Below are 16634 nucleotides of genomic sequence, written 5' to 3'. Positions count from 1 at the left end.
ATTTGACCATTGTTGCTGAAGTCAACGAATAGGGACACACGTGGCACCATTCCCCAACAGTAATTGACCTCAGGTGCTTAGTTTTCTTTGAGCCATGTGTGGGTTTAATTTCTACCACTACTATAGAAAGTATCTTCATTACTGGCTCTAAAGTGGTCTTCATTGCCGGTTTTGGAATCAGCAGAGGGCAATGAGCAGTGATTGTCTCGTTGGCCCGAGGCTCGGAGAAGACTTCAGCCGGAAGTGATAGTCGCGAACGTTTTTGGGACCAAAAAAGCAAAAAAAAAAAATCGTTACTGACCAATCACTGCTCACCTACCCTCGACCACCCGCCCTCGACTAGTCATTGTTCACTGACTTTTTTATCGTCTGAGTTTCAAGACTCAAACTCACACCCTCACCTCAGAAGCTCCGTACGTGTGACCCCTCTAACCATCTCACCTCTAATTCGTTCTGGAGTACAATAGCAAAATCAATCCTTTTGACTTCTTCTGATCAAATTTTTGAACAGCTATTTGGACATCTAAATGATCTGAAATGAAAAAGTTATCAACTACAAAGTTGTAGATCTCGTCGAGTTCTACAATGTTCATATAAAGTTTATCTCTATCCGACTACGTATGAAAAAATTATGATTTTTTTAAGATGAGCTGTCATCGACCACGGCTGAAACATTGTTAAGATTTTTTGGGTATTTAAATGACCTCAAATTAAAAAGTTTCCAACTACAAAGTTGTATATCTCGTCGAGAACTACAATTTCCATGTAAAGTTTTTTCGCCATCCAACTTAGTATGAAAAGGTTATGAATTTATTAAGATAAACTATCACATATTATCATTACTGGTTAATAACACGAACTGACAGTGATAGTTCGTCACTAGAACTGGTAGTGATAATTTATGTATCGCTGTCGGTTGGTATATTTACCCGACAGTAAAGCATCACTACCGACTTAAGCCTTCAGCCGGCAATGATGCCTTTTATCACCGTCAATTCATAAAGGCATGTTGACTTATTCTTCTCGTACGACTTTTGAAGCACCAGTGATGCTTCATCATTATCGGTCTATTAGATACCAGCAGTGATGGACCAACATATATAGTCGGTTCTGTAGTAGTAATTTTAACCCTTGATTAACAGGGTGTGAGAATTTAATCTCAGGTGAAAATATTATCTAGCTGGTTGCCTGGTTCATATGATTTTAGCAAGAAGGAATTAGTTTGCCCGTTGTTTTCTTTTTGTCTAAGGATGGTATATACCCATGGTTCCACATGCCGGTGCCAGTAAGGAGACATACTGGCTACTTTTTTGGCAACTTTATCCGGCGAACTTCATGCTCCCTCAACTTTTTGGAAAAACCGGAGAACAGTGTTTGAAACCTGGTTCAACAATCTATTATCTTAATATTTAGGGGAAAAAGAAGCAGCCACGTGTACTCTCAAGGCTACGAAATTAGCACGTTAATCTGAAGAAAAAAAATGATCTAAACCACTCATTATTACGAACATCTAACGGTTTAGATTTAACCAAATAATCTATATCAAATACGATTGCTAATTAGGTAAATTCGGAATTAAAAGATATGGAAAATTAGCAATTCGATTTCCGTATGACTTGGAAAGCAAAATATATAAATAAAGAGTCTAAATAAAATAAAAATAAATAATAATTGAAATTAGGGTTAGAATAAAAAAAGAAGGATCCATATCAAATAATGTCTTAGAAAAATCAAATTATTATAAAAAAATCAAATATCTAAATAAAAAATCTATGTAAAATACAATTAATCAAAGATTATCACGATAAAATATTGTAGTGAGGCTAATCACGCTATTAGCGTGAACCACTTGCTAGTTTTTAAATAAAATGGCAATATTTTTTTATACTCAGTTCAACAACAATTTAGAAATTTGTCAATAATTTTTTAAACCTAGTTCAACAACTTTTTAATATAGTTATTAAACAATTTCTGAAATCTATTTCAACTATTTTTGAAAACATTTTAACATTTTTTAGTGAGTGTTCACTGGATATATACGGCCGGTAGTGAATGCTCGCTAGCTAGTTAGAAATCTCCCTTTTTTTGTCAACTTCTGTACCAAAGAATTATGAAATATGTCAAGTGAACTCATCAATTAGTAAATTATTACTAATAGACCTTGTCTTGTATGCTCGTATTGAAAATCATCCATTCTCTTATTTGATTTGCGATCTAAATTTCAAAATATATATTGAAAGTTCTGTTTGAAAATTTTCGAAAAGAACACGAATGATCACATCACGGACCGGTTGCCTGCTCCCGGGCCCTGGCTACCGTCCGGGAAACTATCGGAAAACGGTGGGATAGATGCCATCACAGTGAAAAGAATGTCATTATTCTACGTATTACAGGAGGAGAGGCTAGTGGACTAATGATGGATTAGATGTTAATCGATTTGATTAAGCATGCTCTGATGATTTCTCAGCTGCTGATCAGTACATGCCTCATGTGTGTACTTGCATCCGAGCATTTCCTTCTCCTGCCGCAGTTCCTGCGTGCTGCCTTGAAAGCACAAGGCACTGTGCCATGCATGCATGGTTCGGACTAGGTCACAGTGTGCCTGCCTGCCTGTCCTGCCTGTCCCTGCCCTGCCTTCTTCACATATACTACTACTATATGCATGCGATTGCATACACAGTTTGTTAATTGCAGAGGCTGCATGCTGCTTATTGCAGCATCGATCTGCATGCGTGGATGGATGCAGTAAAAGAGGAGCAAATGATTCCGGTGGCTGCATGCATGCATGTCATGATCTGCAGGTTACTTGCTTCCCAGCCTTTTACTGCAACGGGAGCAACGCGACCTTGCGAGAGCGGAATTCGAGGCTGATGCAAGGAACAGTAGCGACAGCAGCAGCTGATGCTTATATCCAGTGTAATTAACAAGCATGGACGACATGGATGCAATTGCAGAGGTAAGGTATGGGCCACCTGAAGAATTGAATCAAGACCTTGAGTTATAGAGAGAGATGAGACTTTGGAGATGGAGAGAGAGAGGTGTGATGTGTGATATGTGTGATGTACCGATGTGAGAGAGGAGTAGAGAGAGAGGAAGAGAGAATGGAGGTGGTGGTCAGGGCACACGTGCACCTGGCGCCTTTTCGAGGCAGCAACAGTTGGGAAGGCATGGCGCGCATTAGCTAGAGAGAGAGAACGAGAGATGGGATGGGATGGGACGGCCAAAAGACGGGAACGCTAGCCTCTGCCTCTGCCTCTGCCGCTGCCGCTGCACGCGTTGCGTCGTGTACTCGTGTTGCCGTGGCGCGGGGCGTACATGCGTGCGCATGCATGCATCCGAGGCGAGGGCGATGCGAGGCGAGGCGAGCAGCCAACATGGCCCTCTAAAATATATAATGTGATCTGAATGATTAATGATAACGTAGGTAATATGAATAGTATATTATTAAGTATATATTTTATAATTAAAATATATGAAGGAGCCATAGCAGTCGAGATAAAGATTAGATGAATTGGAGAACTCTAGGGAACATTTACTACACTGGAAGGTCCGGCGCTAGTTCATTTGTATATATCAGAGTATTTCTATCAGAAAAGATCGGAGAAGATTATACTTACTAAAAGGTCCGATGATATTCAAGATATACACACTAGAGTATTTATTACATAGAAGGTTTTTAAGTATCGAAGATTAAAGGTCAACGTACCGGATGTTTCGACGCTTAGACGTTCAACACGCTAGAGTAATTCTTGCAGAGAAGATTTCAGTAGCTCGGTCAAGCTCACACCAGATGGTCTGGCGATGAAGTGAAGAACACAACAGAATGCATGGTGTTCGCATATGGTTTTGAATGAAGCTTCAATGGCTAGTTTCTGATAATGTACATACCGGATGGTTCAGTGTTTGTATCTCAGTTGACGCAGGATTATTCGGTGTTCATAGTTTCTGTGAGCCGTTGTGGGCAACGGCTAGTTGGCGGATTTGAGACTATAAATACATAATCACTCGGTCATTTGAAGGTGCTAAAGTTTATAGAAGCTCACATATACTTGAGAAGAAATCCAAGCCACTAAAATGCTTAAAGTGATCGTCTAATGTATTAAGCTCATAATTAGAGAGTAATTAGTGTTAATAGACCTAGAGAGAGTTATGTCTAGGTGTTGTTACCTAAAGAGTGGATCAAAGGAGTGATTCTAACTTGTACCCACTAGTACGCCGGTATATTAGAGTCTTAGTGACGCGCCGACACCTTGGGTCTTGATGGCTTAAGTTTATTGATCCTTCGACTTGGTGTGGAGCGACGGCAAGAACCTTATGCAGAGATGTGAAGACCCTTGTCTCGTGGCTTAAGCTTCGAAGTGAAGACGGTGGCAAGTGACCAGAAGAGAGGCTTGGTGTCAACCTTGTCTTTGTGGTTTGTTGACTCAAGAGTCGCGACGGAAGAGTCATGGTGACCAAAAACATATATTTGGTGTAGCTCTAACGTGTACTATGGTTGGTATTTATGTCATCTATACCACAAGATAAAAATCCCTTTTATGTCGAGTTTGTGTTCTCTCTATCTTATTTACGTTTCCACATTTACATACTTACAATCTCTTTTGAACGGTAGCGTAGACACACTAGATAAATCTAGAGCATACTTAGAAAGAATTGATATAAGTTTATCTTATGAAATTTTTGAAGTCGATTAGTTTTAAGAGTCCTAATTCACCCCCCCCCCCCTCTTATGATGTCACCGATCCCTACAATTGGTATCAGAATCTTATGCTTTTGATAGGTTTAACCGCCTAAAGTTATCACGTCCGGAGTTAAAAAAAATGATTACTTATAGCACTCCACATATTGACGGCACTAATTTCTCCCGATGAAAAAATTTATGTGTTTTCTTCAAGACAATGGGTTAGATGTTTAGAGAGTCATCGAGGAAGAGATGAGGCAACGCCTCACAAATAAAGAGAGACAATATGATGCATTAGTGAAGAATAATATTTTATCATCTTTATGTGTCGATGCATTTAATCATATTTATTCTCTCACTAATGCATATGATATTTGGATAGTCTCATTGAAATACATGAATGCATAAATGATATGTACAATGAGAAATAGCATGTGCTAGTCTCTATGCAAGTTTAATAACATTAAACAACTTGTCTATAAAAATACTAATGATATGTACTTACGATTGAATATTCTTTTTAATAAAATCAATAAACTATGTTTGATATAAATTAGAGACGATCAAATAGTGAGCATAATACTTCAAACAAATAAATAATAATCTCTATCATCTATAATACGAATGACATAAGATACTCTCACGTACCCTCCGATCAAGTAACGAGAAGCATACTTCAGCGCACCCTCCGATTCCCACCCTATGTGGCTATCGGTGCCACCCGTGTCCTCTCACCGCCGATCAATCTTCTTCTCCATCTAGTTCCACCTCTATATGTATCACTGCTGATGGATCCACTGAATATGGCAACCCGACATTCCACTTCAAGGTAGAATATCATATCTGTGGTCATTACTTCAGTAACGGAAGCATTGACGGTAGACATGATGTTCTACGAAATATTAGGTCACCATATTAACCATATTGCCCACCTTTGTTTCGTGACTTTCAGCACAAGCCTGATTATTCAGGGCAAAATAACAAGCCATGACTTTGTTCCGCAACTTAGTCACCACCTTCACACATAGTACCTCTCGTTCTACTACCCTCTTCTCTCGACTCTCCTTCCATACTTAATCGAAAGAAGCAAATTCTATAAGATACAGTTCTACAAAAGATCCTCTCTCCTGTAATGACACGTATTTACTCTCTATCTCTCCTCTTCAACCTAATCACAAAATAAATACCATAAATAAAATCTCAAAAAATCTTTCAGATAAGTTACTGTAAAATTTGCTGCTTCTTGATCATGATCCGGCCCTAACATGGTACCAAAAAGGACGATGAATAGACCACCCCGCACGATTCTCCACGCTAGCTAGATTAGCGCCAGTGGTGTGGCCGTGTTTGCCGCTTTTTGTCCCATGCACACTACCGGTTCTCTCCATGCAATGCAGTTTTATAGACGTGTCATGCCTGGATAACCAATCGAATTTCTCTTCGTGGATTCTTGCATAGAAGCTTAATTATGTGAAAATAATAACAGATCCATCTCACGCTGACAGCCGATGGACGGTCGTACCGGCCGTCTGGGTCGTCAGACAATCATACGTACTCACCGGCGAGTCGAGGGGATAGAGATTTGGTTTCAGTTTGGCCATGCTTACTAAGGCTATGTCTAACGATTTTTTTTCACGAGCTCTGTTTTTTTAAAAAAAGATTTTTTTTTTAATGCTCTAACGATTTTCTTTCATAGTTTATTTTACGAATAGATTTCTAAAATCATTTATTTTATCTTGGAATTCTCTATTTCGCTTCGTAAATTCCTTCGAAGATAAATTATTAAAGATAAAAAAATAAAAGGAATAGTAATAGTAACCCGAAGAAGAATTAAGAAGAAAATAAAAGAAAAGAAATAGGGTTGAAATATGGTTGCAGAGGGTCTTTTTGGCCGGAGGACTGCCGGCTTACGGCCATGCCACGCCCTTGGGAGCTCGAGGAGAGTGGTGGCGACGGCGACATCTGCGTTTGCATCCACCCGGCCGGCCGCACATGTCCGACAAGACTGTATTTTTTGGGCTCTCTTTCAGTGTAGGATCGAGTAGTTCGTCGTACAAGTGGTGTTCAAATTTCAGAGCTGATAGATACGGCGTACGTCCGCTTCCACGTTGGTCGATCGGCCGGTCAACAATGTGCTGGCCTGACAGATCAAGTGTCAGATGACACCCCCTCTCAATCTCACGTTCTCAAACACACACCCCACCACACACACAAAAAAATAAAATCAAAGAACCATAGTGCCAGTACTACTAGCAGCAGTACTCCTGTGAAGCGTATACATACGTCATGAGTGTCGTATGTGAGTAGAAGTGTGATCTCCCTGGTTTGAAACTGGGGAGTTTTGCGTAAATTTCAGTGAAACAGTTCAGCTTTCTTTTGGACGAATACGTACATGCATGTGACAGTATTACGTGTTTGAGAACCACATGTCCTTGTCATTTGTCAGTGTAAGTCGCATGGTTTTGGCTGTAATAAAACTTCCTTTTCTGCATGCGCACGGTTGCACACCGTGTTGCGTTGTTCTGTGGCATCTTCTCGTTCTATAGAGAACTGGCTTGTTGTCCGTTCCTGTCTGAATTGACAGGGATACGATAGTTACCATTAACCGCTCAGTAATTGTTCTCTTCATTCTCATTCTTTGACTGAGGACAAAGATGTGGAAATGAAATCCAGAGCTGAAAGTATGAGGGAGTAGCAGAGAAGAGATATCCTAGGTGAGTGAGAGAGGCAGTAGTAACATCTTGAGAGCTACTAGTATCACTTTGCACTGCAAGGGCAAGTGTAGTAGAGTGAACTAGGTGGCTGCCATCTGCAGTCTGCAGAGGGAGAAGAGAGGGAGAGAGAGAGCGTGCATGCAGCCAGTGCAGGCAGGAGTGGCTCAAGGCTGATTCTTTCTTGCTTGTGTCTGTCTGCATATGTTCCCCTCTCTCTCTCTCCTGTGACTGTGTGCATGCATGCCCTGCAGGTCCTCCTTCTCAACCACTCTGATGAATGATGATGTTGACCACAGCTAGGGCCCTCCTCCAAATGGCCTCTTTTTATGTACTAACAATGCCTTATTTATTCGCTAAAGTCCCTTGTTGCTTTCTAGAAGTTGGTGTGAAGAAAGGCCCTACCTGGGTGTCATTATCCCCTAGCAAACTGTGCTCTTATCCGGTCCTGGTCTCTGACGGTCGGTTGCACAGCAGATGAGGACATTTCCAGCTTCTGCTATTCAGCCGGGTTTGAAGGGCCGGGGTTAACCCAGCTCTTTGCAAGAGCCGGAGCCGGATGACCCAAATCCAATTCTGATTTTGATTTCGATTTCGATTTGAAACGAGAGCTAGAGCTCGATCAAACAGGAGCGGAAGCTGGATAGTTCCAGCTCCAATTATGGGGAAACAAGAGCTGGAGCTCGGTCAACGAATTCAGTCGGTGCTCGGCTAAAATGGTAATCTGCGTACGGTCATACACTGGAAAGAGTTCATGTGGTGATGCTGGAAACTGGGAGACGGTGTGCTGGCACTGTTGGCAAGTTGGTGGCTGGTAACGGCCAGGAGAGCCATGCCCGTTGGACTGTCAATTCTTAACTTGTTTCACATTTTTATTTCTCTAGTCAACAGTATCTGCGGCGTCCGTGTAACCATGTCAAACAGGCTGAGGCCTGAGTGCAACGTGTTGGCGTATTTGGACCTCCTAGTAACATTCTTCGCCAACCAATCAGCATCCTTCTCAGAGCATTTGTTTTTTTCTCTGAAGAAGCATTCTGCACGTTTATGTACAGGATGCACGGTAGCTTGTCACCACCAGTGTTGCTCCATTGAAAGCTACCTTCTTCTCCCAATGGTCCTTCAAACTGTTATGACGATATAGCAAACATGCTCCTGGTACAGAACATGGGCACCTGATATAAGTATCGAAACAACCATACAGACTAGAAAAGAGGACTCCTGATTGTAGTTCCTAGTCCAAAACATGGGCACCTGATATTACAAATGTGGTGCACGAGACGCCTAGAATCTAGTGCCCTTTGATCTTTTTCTTTGCTCTGTGCTCACTAACAAATGCAGCAATATGATACTGGCAGTTAGCAAAAGCATACTAGATACTGCAGACAACTTTGTGCAAAATTTCAGACAGTACATTGTTCTCAAACAGGAACATTCTCGCACAAAAGTACAGCACGTGCTGCATTTCTCGATACATATCATGAAATGGAACTGCTACATTTCACTTAGGCTAGTCTGCTTGCTTATCTTTTTATGTAGAAGTAACTCCTAGAATCCGAGACTGTAAATTGAAGTTTGGGATAGTGCAGTCCAACATGCATAACTTTGATACAATAGCATAGCATCTATTAGCCAAGTCCCAGATTTCGACGATCCTTCCTTTCACCAGTGGACCCCTCTTTCTTGATCCGGGAAGGCCTAATAATACGGTCAATAATCCCATATTCGAGAGCCCCTTCAGCATCGAAGCGCTTCACCCTAGCTAGGTCCTCATGAATCTGCAAACAAGTAAACCCTTGAGATGAAAGGGGCGCTTAGGACTAAAATTGCAAAAGACAACTTTATCTAATCATAGGTTGAAAGACACAAAAACATTATCCTCTATAGGATGTTGTAAAGATGGTACAGTAGCATACGACATGGTTTTTGCATCAGATTTTGGACCTCAAAATGAAATACAACAAACCAGAGCAAAGAAAACCATTATGCACCACCAATGAGTACAGGACACACAAAAAAACTTGCTTTAGCACACTGAATTAAAAGGAGATAATGAGAAGAAAAAAAGGTTCATGCAATCGATATTCTTGCCTTTTCGACAGGATGACCTGTGTGCCCTGCGAGCTTGCCATAAAGATAGTTCTTGATACGAATAAGCTCATTTGCTTCATTTTCTATATCATCAGCCTGCAGAGAAAGGTATAATAAATCAATAGACTGCAAGATGCAGTCATTTCAACATATTAAACCGATCAGCTTCTGTTAAGATTACAAACCTGGCCTCGAGCTGCTCCAGCAGGTGACTGAAGTGAAATCCGGCATAGAGGCATGCCAGTACGGGAACCCTTGACAAAACAGAACAGAGATATGTGTTATGCTTGAGCATACTCAAGCCACATAGGCCCCAAAAGGAAGTCAATATTTAGTAATACCTTTTCACCAGCTGCAAGAATAAATCCTGCCAAGTTGAATGCAAAACCCAAGCAGTGCGTACCAATAGGACTTTTTAGGCTTAGCATGGTATCATATAATGCCATACACGGCGTAAGCTGCAACACCAGGGACGAGTCAGATTAGAATGTAACATGAGTTAGCTCAGAGTAACCTGATTTTGATGGATTCTTGATCACCTATTTTGAATATTTGAAGCATCAAGATAAAATATTTGTAACATGAGTTAGCTCAGGTATTCAAATTTTATGCTTTTGAGATAAATTTTGGACAAACACTTTGATTTTCAACTTCTTAGATGATAATGTTGCTTGCACGCCACAGAATCATGGCCCAATTTTTTTTTCTAAAAAAGATAATCCTAACATAAAAAAGACAACTAAAATAAGTAGAAGTATGGTATTATAAGGTTCTTACATCTCCTCCTGGTCCATTAATGTATAGAAGTATCTTCTTTGTATTATCAATGCTATCAAGATACAGCATGCTTGCCAACACTTGGTTGCTGAATTCTTCATCTATATTGTCCCCAATGAAGATAATCCGTTCACGATACTGCACATAGATAATTCAATTGGTCATCCATGCACATCGAAAATCAGCTCGAGGAAGCATATAATTAATGTTATTAAGTATTACCAGAGCATTCCATATGTCAAGCCATTGCCAAGTTCCTTCACCAGGTGTTCTGTAAGGCACTCGTGGAGTACCAATAGGCATCATCGAAATGCGGGCTCTGGTAGCCCTCTTGTTCGACAACCTATCAAGGATAAATTTGCAGTATAATCGAATGTCAAATGTGTCCAACAAACCACATCAGCAACATTATGCTTCTTTGGCTATCTCAAATGCTAACAAATCTATGATTATGACATCTTGTTAGAACAGAAAAAATGATGAAGAATTTATTTGATCCCTAACTGATGTAAGCTTTCATCTTAAGCAGTAAACAAGCATAAGATCCTTTCAATATTCTCAATCGCCATGGGACTTGAAAGGTTTACCATGTCAACGGCTACTCAATGTGATCCAAAGCATTGCTTGCGTACTAATATAGATACAAGTATTTCCATGCAAATTCTACAGCCAATAATGCACTGCAGCAAGCATAACCACAACCCGAAATGGAGAGCAACAAACTTTAACAATGGCATAGTAATAGTATCACATCCTACCAAGGTATGAATTCACCCAGAAAACGCGCGCGCACCCCAAGCAACGAAGGACCCCGTGCCTATGCATATGGATCGGACCGTACGTACCCCAGAGAGATCCTTCGGTTGACGGCGGTGTAGAACCCAGCGCTGACATTCGGGCACGACGACTCCGACGAACCTGCCCTCAACCCGAAAGCCAAAGTCAAACACAGAAGATGAAACCAGCACAAATTTAACAAGTTTCATCAGCTATTGCTCACCGAGCTTGGTCTGCGCCCTGAGCCCGACGAAAACCCTGGTGCCCACGCTGCAAGAGAAAAAGAACAGTCAGCGGGGTAGGGTTTAGGGTTTGAGGGATAAGGAACGGGGAGGAGGTGTCCGACCTGAGAGAGGAGGGTGGGCTGGCGGCGGCGCGGGGGTGGAAGCAGGAGGAGTTGGCCGGCGCCGCCGGGGACAGCGCCATTGGAGCGGGCGGCGAAGTGGTCGGGGGAAGGGGGGTGTGAGTGACCGAGTGGATAACGAGGAGGGAGAAGATGCAGGCGCGGCGTGCGTCGAGATTCGTGCGTCGCGCGGTCACCGTGGATGCTGGCCCGGAAGAATAAACTGATTTTGATGGCGTGGCCAGAGAGAGAACGTTTGAGCATTACCAAATAAATTGTTGATTTACCACTGAAAATATTAACATTTTGATTATGATGTCACTCATATTAATAGGTTGGCTATACGGCTTTTTTTTTCCGCACTGAAATCACTTCTCTACTCGAATCACAGTATATAGTTAAGCATGAGAATTGTATATAAATTTATTCCAAGGAATTCAATTTCCGTAACGTTACAAGAAGTCTAGAAGTTCCTACGTTCCAACTGGGTCTGCTTCCCATTTTGGCTCCTGAATTTCAGGAGTCACTTCGTTTCCGGTAAAATTTGCATGTAACAAATGTAATAGCCTGTTTGGATCATGGGGATGTCACCCAAGTTCACAGCGATCAGTCAAATTTGAATTAAATCTTAAAATTTTCTAGAGTAATAGCTCTCTTCCAAACTCCCGCATATGCAATTTCGACAGCTTCACAAAAACTGTTACATGAGATGTTTGTGCTGAATTCGATCATTTCAGCTGTTGAGAAAGTGAGTACATAACACCGCAATGTGATTACATGGGAATTGATCATCACATCCAACATTCGAGCTGTTCTTTGGCCCTTTATCCAAAACTGGCTAAATTTAACTACAACAAATTTGTACAGTCTACCAACCAGCTCCATGCTTCTATGGCAAGTTTGGATGCTGTCTGCCTGTGTCTGAACTTCTGTGACAAGGTTCGGCTTTCTCCTTCTTTGGGTTCTTGCTAGTGTACATGCAAATGGAACTCATCAGGCAGCGGGCAACAACGGATAGGCACCGTACAATCATATAATTTCATCTCAACACTGTTCTAGCCACCGTACAGGGTGATTAGTTGTCCGTATAAATAAATGCTAACTTGACAGCTACGTATAATCTCGAGGAGAAACATGTTTAGTTACCTATATATACTGTTCTAGCTTAGTTCGGATACAAATATACGTCTGTAAATTGACCCGACGAATGCAAGTTTTTTAATCCGCTCATGCAAATAAACTCATTTATCATTATCACAAAATCACCTTCGTACAAACAACTAATCATAATATCAACTCTTAAATCCACTCATACAACATCAGATTCAATCAACTAAATATATACAAACAATTAAACACTTTTCTTTTCAACAAATATAATTTTACTCTATCTACCTCCCTGCATATACAGTCCATACGGCACCCCGTCACACCTAAGTTTTATAAGTTCGACTCGACCACAAAAGCAGTGCCAGGGACACGGGTGATGAGCCGCATCTAGAAGACTGAACCAGCAAATGCACTGGAAACCCGAGTGGCAGCAACGGAACCAGCAAACGCACTTCTAACTGACAACTATAGATGACATCATGAGAACAAAAGATTTGAAAGAAGAACTCGGGTTAAAACAAAAGATTTGAACGAACAACTCGGGTTAAAACAAAAAATAATTGCAGGCTTCCCGCAGTGCAAGACAACTCAGCATAATTCGGTGGAACCATTTCTTTTGCCCCGTGAGAACTGATGCACAATTCAATTCAACAAATAGCGGGAGTGGCTCATGATTTACATGGTGCGCGCTACAACATAGGAGCTTCTGAACTTCACTAAATCGAAACAACAAACAGCTCGACATGCCAATCTTGCTTTTGGGGGCATATGTTATCCTTCTGCCTCACTGATCCAGATGACCTACATCAAACCAGCAGATTCAAAAATCAGTTATATGAATTATGACATAATGTTTAGTCTGCCATGAGGAATCTTGTGTGGTGTTACCTAACTAATGATTGCAAGGCCAGAATGAGCTACGGCAGGGTTTTTCATCAGCCTACTCGTCCTCCTCCGATAATACACTCCAGATCATCCTGAAGACAAAAACACAAGTTTCAATTATTTTCCCATTTGCTAGTTTCAGACTTGCAGTAACTAACAAATAATCAAGATATCCATTATTCTTTTACCAGAACAAGGACAAGAATAGGAGAACAATGAGACTAATTATCTTAAAGAGACGGCGCTTCTTTTCCCGACCAAGTTGATTAAATATTTCTGTCACATCTACCAGATGTTGTCGCCGTTGGTACCTGTAAAAGCCAGAAAAACATATAAACTTATTCACGACCAGTGCTGCAAACAAGCTAGGTCATTGCATGTTTCAAGTAGTTTAATACCCAATAACACAATGGATGGTTACCAGTCTGAACAACCAGAAAAGGTTCTTTTGAAATAAACAGCAACTTTCAAGGATAAATTACAGAAACTATAGCAAATGTTTGTAATAACTGACATGGTACCCTGTTTTTGTGGCTATTGTTTTTTCCCATCTTTTTGTGGCTGGGGGAATGAAAAAGGAATCATCAAAGCTTGAGAAGTCCACAAAGGTAAGGTATAACCTAAAGCAGACAAAAGCAGAAAGGTATCCACCCAGTTCTATGTTGCCAACTGATAAGGTTTAGCATCAACCACCGGCAACAGAAATCTAATGGCATTAGTTTTGGAAACCTTAGCTCATGTCTGTCACTCTTGTTCCTTTCTTAAACATGAAAACAACCAAAAAGACAAGGAATGTTTTGACTACAGTTTTATTGGGAAAACCAGCGAAATTATAACTCCTAGAAAGTTCCATGTTAGCTATTTCCCACTGTAATTCTGATATTCGCTAACAACGGCATTTGTACAGCTGTGCCATATTGATTGCTATCTATATCCGGTATTAGTCATATGGTCATTTGGTTGAAAAAAATATAAATTAGCTGCATAATTTCATTCTAGTACCTCCAAGGTCACATAGCATATATGAGTATAGATAGCAAAAATTGAGAAGGGTACAGATAGTGACCTTAGGTTGGCTGCAGAAGAGGTATTATTTTCTTCTGAGATGATGAATTCTACTTTTGGTTAGGATACAATTGGTGCTTTCTGCAGGCCTACAGAACATGATGGTTTTGCAGATGTTTGTGATTCCACCCAATTGCGCGATGTTTATAGGTTGTTAGTTAAATATGTTTTAGATATTCCTATCAAAACATAACATATATAGAAGTGCTAGCATTACCAACTCGACTGTTCAACTAAAACTAGGTAGGCACATATTTGACAGTTCATAAGATCACTTACTAAGCACAGCAACAGAAGTTTAATAAAATAAAATAAAAAAAAACAGGGTAACATGAAACAAAGCACCCACAGAAGTGAAGAATTTATCAACTACATAAAAGTATGGCCCTATGTATAACACTCATATTGAAATGTGCATGTTCTCTTATCAGAGCTGACAAGAGACTAAAAAGTTGTGTAGCAATTCAAGCTAATTAGCAAGCATATATGAGTAGCATTTGGGTTAGCAAAATATTAAAGAAAAAAACTGCTATATACCCTGAATCATGGAACCGTCTTCAGTATGTCATGTGTAAAAGTATAGAGTTAGAAGCAGAAGACACAAGCATTAACATATGATTATTTCAATCTAAAAATTGTGATCCAACAGCACAAAAATAGTTAAATCATTCCATAGCACCCATTTCCACGTTTTCTTTTGGTTCTCGGTATTGAGACATAATCAGGACAGTACATTTTCCAAGTTTCAGTTGTCTCTTGTATGTGTACTCTGTCCATGTTAGATTGATAATTTAGCAGCAATGTTGAATCAACTGTTTGTTAAAGCCTACAGGATCATATCAGCTGTTTTAAAAGGTAGATACGAGACAAGAGGCACCTACAGTGTATAATTATAGTACACCATTGGGACAGAAAGCAAGAACATTGCCCAGTGCCCGGATAAGAGGAACAACACACTCAAAAGTGCTTGTAATACAAATTCTGGCATAACCACTTTATTTATTCGAGAGGATGAATCAAACGGGTTGATATAGTCAAACTCCAGATCTGCCAAGCACATCAACTGCAAAGAGAAATTGAAGAACTAAATCATCAGGAACAGTTTCAGGCTGAGTGTGTTTATCGGCTAAAACATGAGGAAAACCCATCCAAAAGCTAACGATGAGTAAGGAATAAGGATGAATGACCATCAAGGTATTGACAACTGTAAGGCTAGAAAACTTGTTGAGTGTGAGCCTGGAGTAAATTCCCATCAGAGGTCACAATCGACAACGTAAACGACGTAAAATCAGAAAAATATATATCGGAGATCTCGAGATTCAGCACAGATCTCGCACATCAACCACTAACCAACACCGGCACTAGAACGCAGCATCGCAACCAGTACCTTCGGCCCTTCTCCACTAGCCAAATAGACGCATCAAAGCACACAAATTTGAAATTATCGAGTCGCCCTAAACCCCCCAGCTACAGGAAAATTCGACTGACATGGCATGTAAATCCGCAACCCTCTCCTTCCGACAGTCGCCTAAATTTCGTGGGAAGAGGCCAGGGGCAAGATCGCGTCGAGGTCCCGGAGAGCCCGCGCGCGCGCGCTTGTGAGAGGATATGCAGGGGGAGCGGAAGCTCTCACCTGATAGATGACGAGCACGATGAGCGCGACGACGAGGAAGAACGCGGTGAGCCACACGAACACCATCTCTCCCCCGACAACCTGGCCCTCCGGCCGGCGAATCAGCTCTCTCTCTCTCTCTCTCTCTCTCTCTCTCTCTCTCTCTCTCGGGGAAGTGTCGCCGGAACCCTACCCGGACACCGTGGCGCCCCTGCGGCCGCCGGCGAGGTGGTCGGGAGCGGTTTTTACTTTTTGGTTTCGAGAAATGGAGAGTTGGAAACGAACAGCCGCGGTGAGCTGGACCGCGAGGAGAGGAGGCGACCGGCGAGCGAGTCAGTGAGATGCGTGTTTTTCTCTCTCTTTTTTGAGCTGGGAAAGAATTTTCATTATCCAAAGGCCGAGGCACAATTGTCCAGGGGCGGATTTACCTTAGAGCATGTGTTTAGGAAATACAACTTCGTATATTTTTATGGACGTATAACATATTTAGTCTATTCATCTTACTCATTTAATTTGGTTCATATTATCTAGTTGGTTTATTATGTTGAATTAGGATGGATCAACAGATCTATCATATTCATTCTA

General features: G+C 41.1%; 2 protein-coding genes across 3 annotated transcripts; both read right to left on the bottom strand.

Moving 5' to 3' along the window:
* Window positions 1-8766: 8766 nt before the first annotated feature.
* On the bottom strand, window positions 8767-11531 carry LOC133926189 (ATP-dependent Clp protease proteolytic subunit-related protein 2, chloroplastic). The gene is made up of 9 exons (XM_062371980.1): window positions 11381-11531; window positions 11258-11304; window positions 11103-11175; window positions 10480-10600; window positions 10258-10395; window positions 9822-9938; window positions 9666-9734; window positions 9481-9576; window positions 8767-9167 (listed from the first exon to the last, which is right to left on the bottom strand). The coding sequence occupies exons 1-9, from the start codon at window positions 11458-11460 to the stop codon at window positions 9018-9020; spliced, it is 891 nt and encodes a 296-aa protein (XP_062227964.1). The 5' UTR covers window positions 11461-11531; the 3' UTR covers window positions 8767-9017.
* Window positions 11532-12999: 1468 nt separating this feature from the next.
* Window positions 13000-16421, bottom strand: LOC133926188 (protein cornichon homolog 1). 2 transcript variants are annotated; one of them, XR_009911062.1, is made up of 5 exons: window positions 16071-16417; window positions 15319-15500; window positions 13561-13683; window positions 13376-13464; window positions 13000-13288 (listed from the first exon to the last, which is right to left on the bottom strand). XR_009911062.1 is itself a non-coding variant. In XM_062371979.1 (5 exons), the coding sequence occupies exons 1-4, from the start codon at window positions 16134-16136 to the stop codon at window positions 13428-13430; spliced, it is 408 nt and encodes a 135-aa protein (XP_062227963.1). In that variant the 5' UTR covers window positions 16137-16421; the 3' UTR covers window positions 13000-13288; window positions 13381-13427. The 2 variants fall into 2 exon arrangements, 1 of the variants encoding a protein (XP_062227963.1); XM_062371979.1 differs by having other exon boundaries at window positions 13381-13464; window positions 16071-16421.
* Between the last annotated feature and the right edge of the window lie 213 nt (window positions 16422-16634).

The sequence above is a fragment of the Phragmites australis genome, chromosome 8 (genome assembly GCF_958298935.1).
Source record: "Phragmites australis chromosome 8, lpPhrAust1.1, whole genome shotgun sequence".
Classification (NCBI taxonomy): domain Eukaryota; kingdom Viridiplantae; phylum Streptophyta; class Magnoliopsida; order Poales; family Poaceae; genus Phragmites; species Phragmites australis.
This window is presented reverse-complemented; position numbering and strand designations above follow the sequence as displayed.

Coding starts and splice junctions, on each gene's coding strand:
- LOC133926188 (XM_062371979.1), bottom strand. CDS start 16,136: ATGGTGTTCGTGTGGCTCACCGCGTTCTTCCTCGTCGTCGCGCTCATC. Junction 15,501..16,070: donor TCGTGCTCGTCATCTATCAG/GTGAGAGCTTCC, acceptor TTCTCTTTGCAG/TTGATGTGCTTGGCAGATCT. Junction 13,465..13,560: donor CTATTCTTGTCCTTGTTCTG/GTAAAAGAATAA, acceptor TTTTGTCTTCAG/GATGATCTGGAGTGTATTAT.
- LOC133926189 (XM_062371980.1), bottom strand. CDS start 11,460: ATGGCGCTGTCCCCGGCGGCGCCGGCCAACTCCTCCTGCTTCCACCCC. Junction 10,601..11,102: donor AACCGAAGGATCTCTCTGGG/GTACGTACGGTC, acceptor TATCCTTGATAG/GTTGTCGAACAAGAGGGCTA. Junction 9,577..9,665: donor CTGGAGCAGCTCGAGGCCAG/GTTTGTAATCTT, acceptor CTTTCTCTGCAG/GCTGATGATATAGAAAATGA.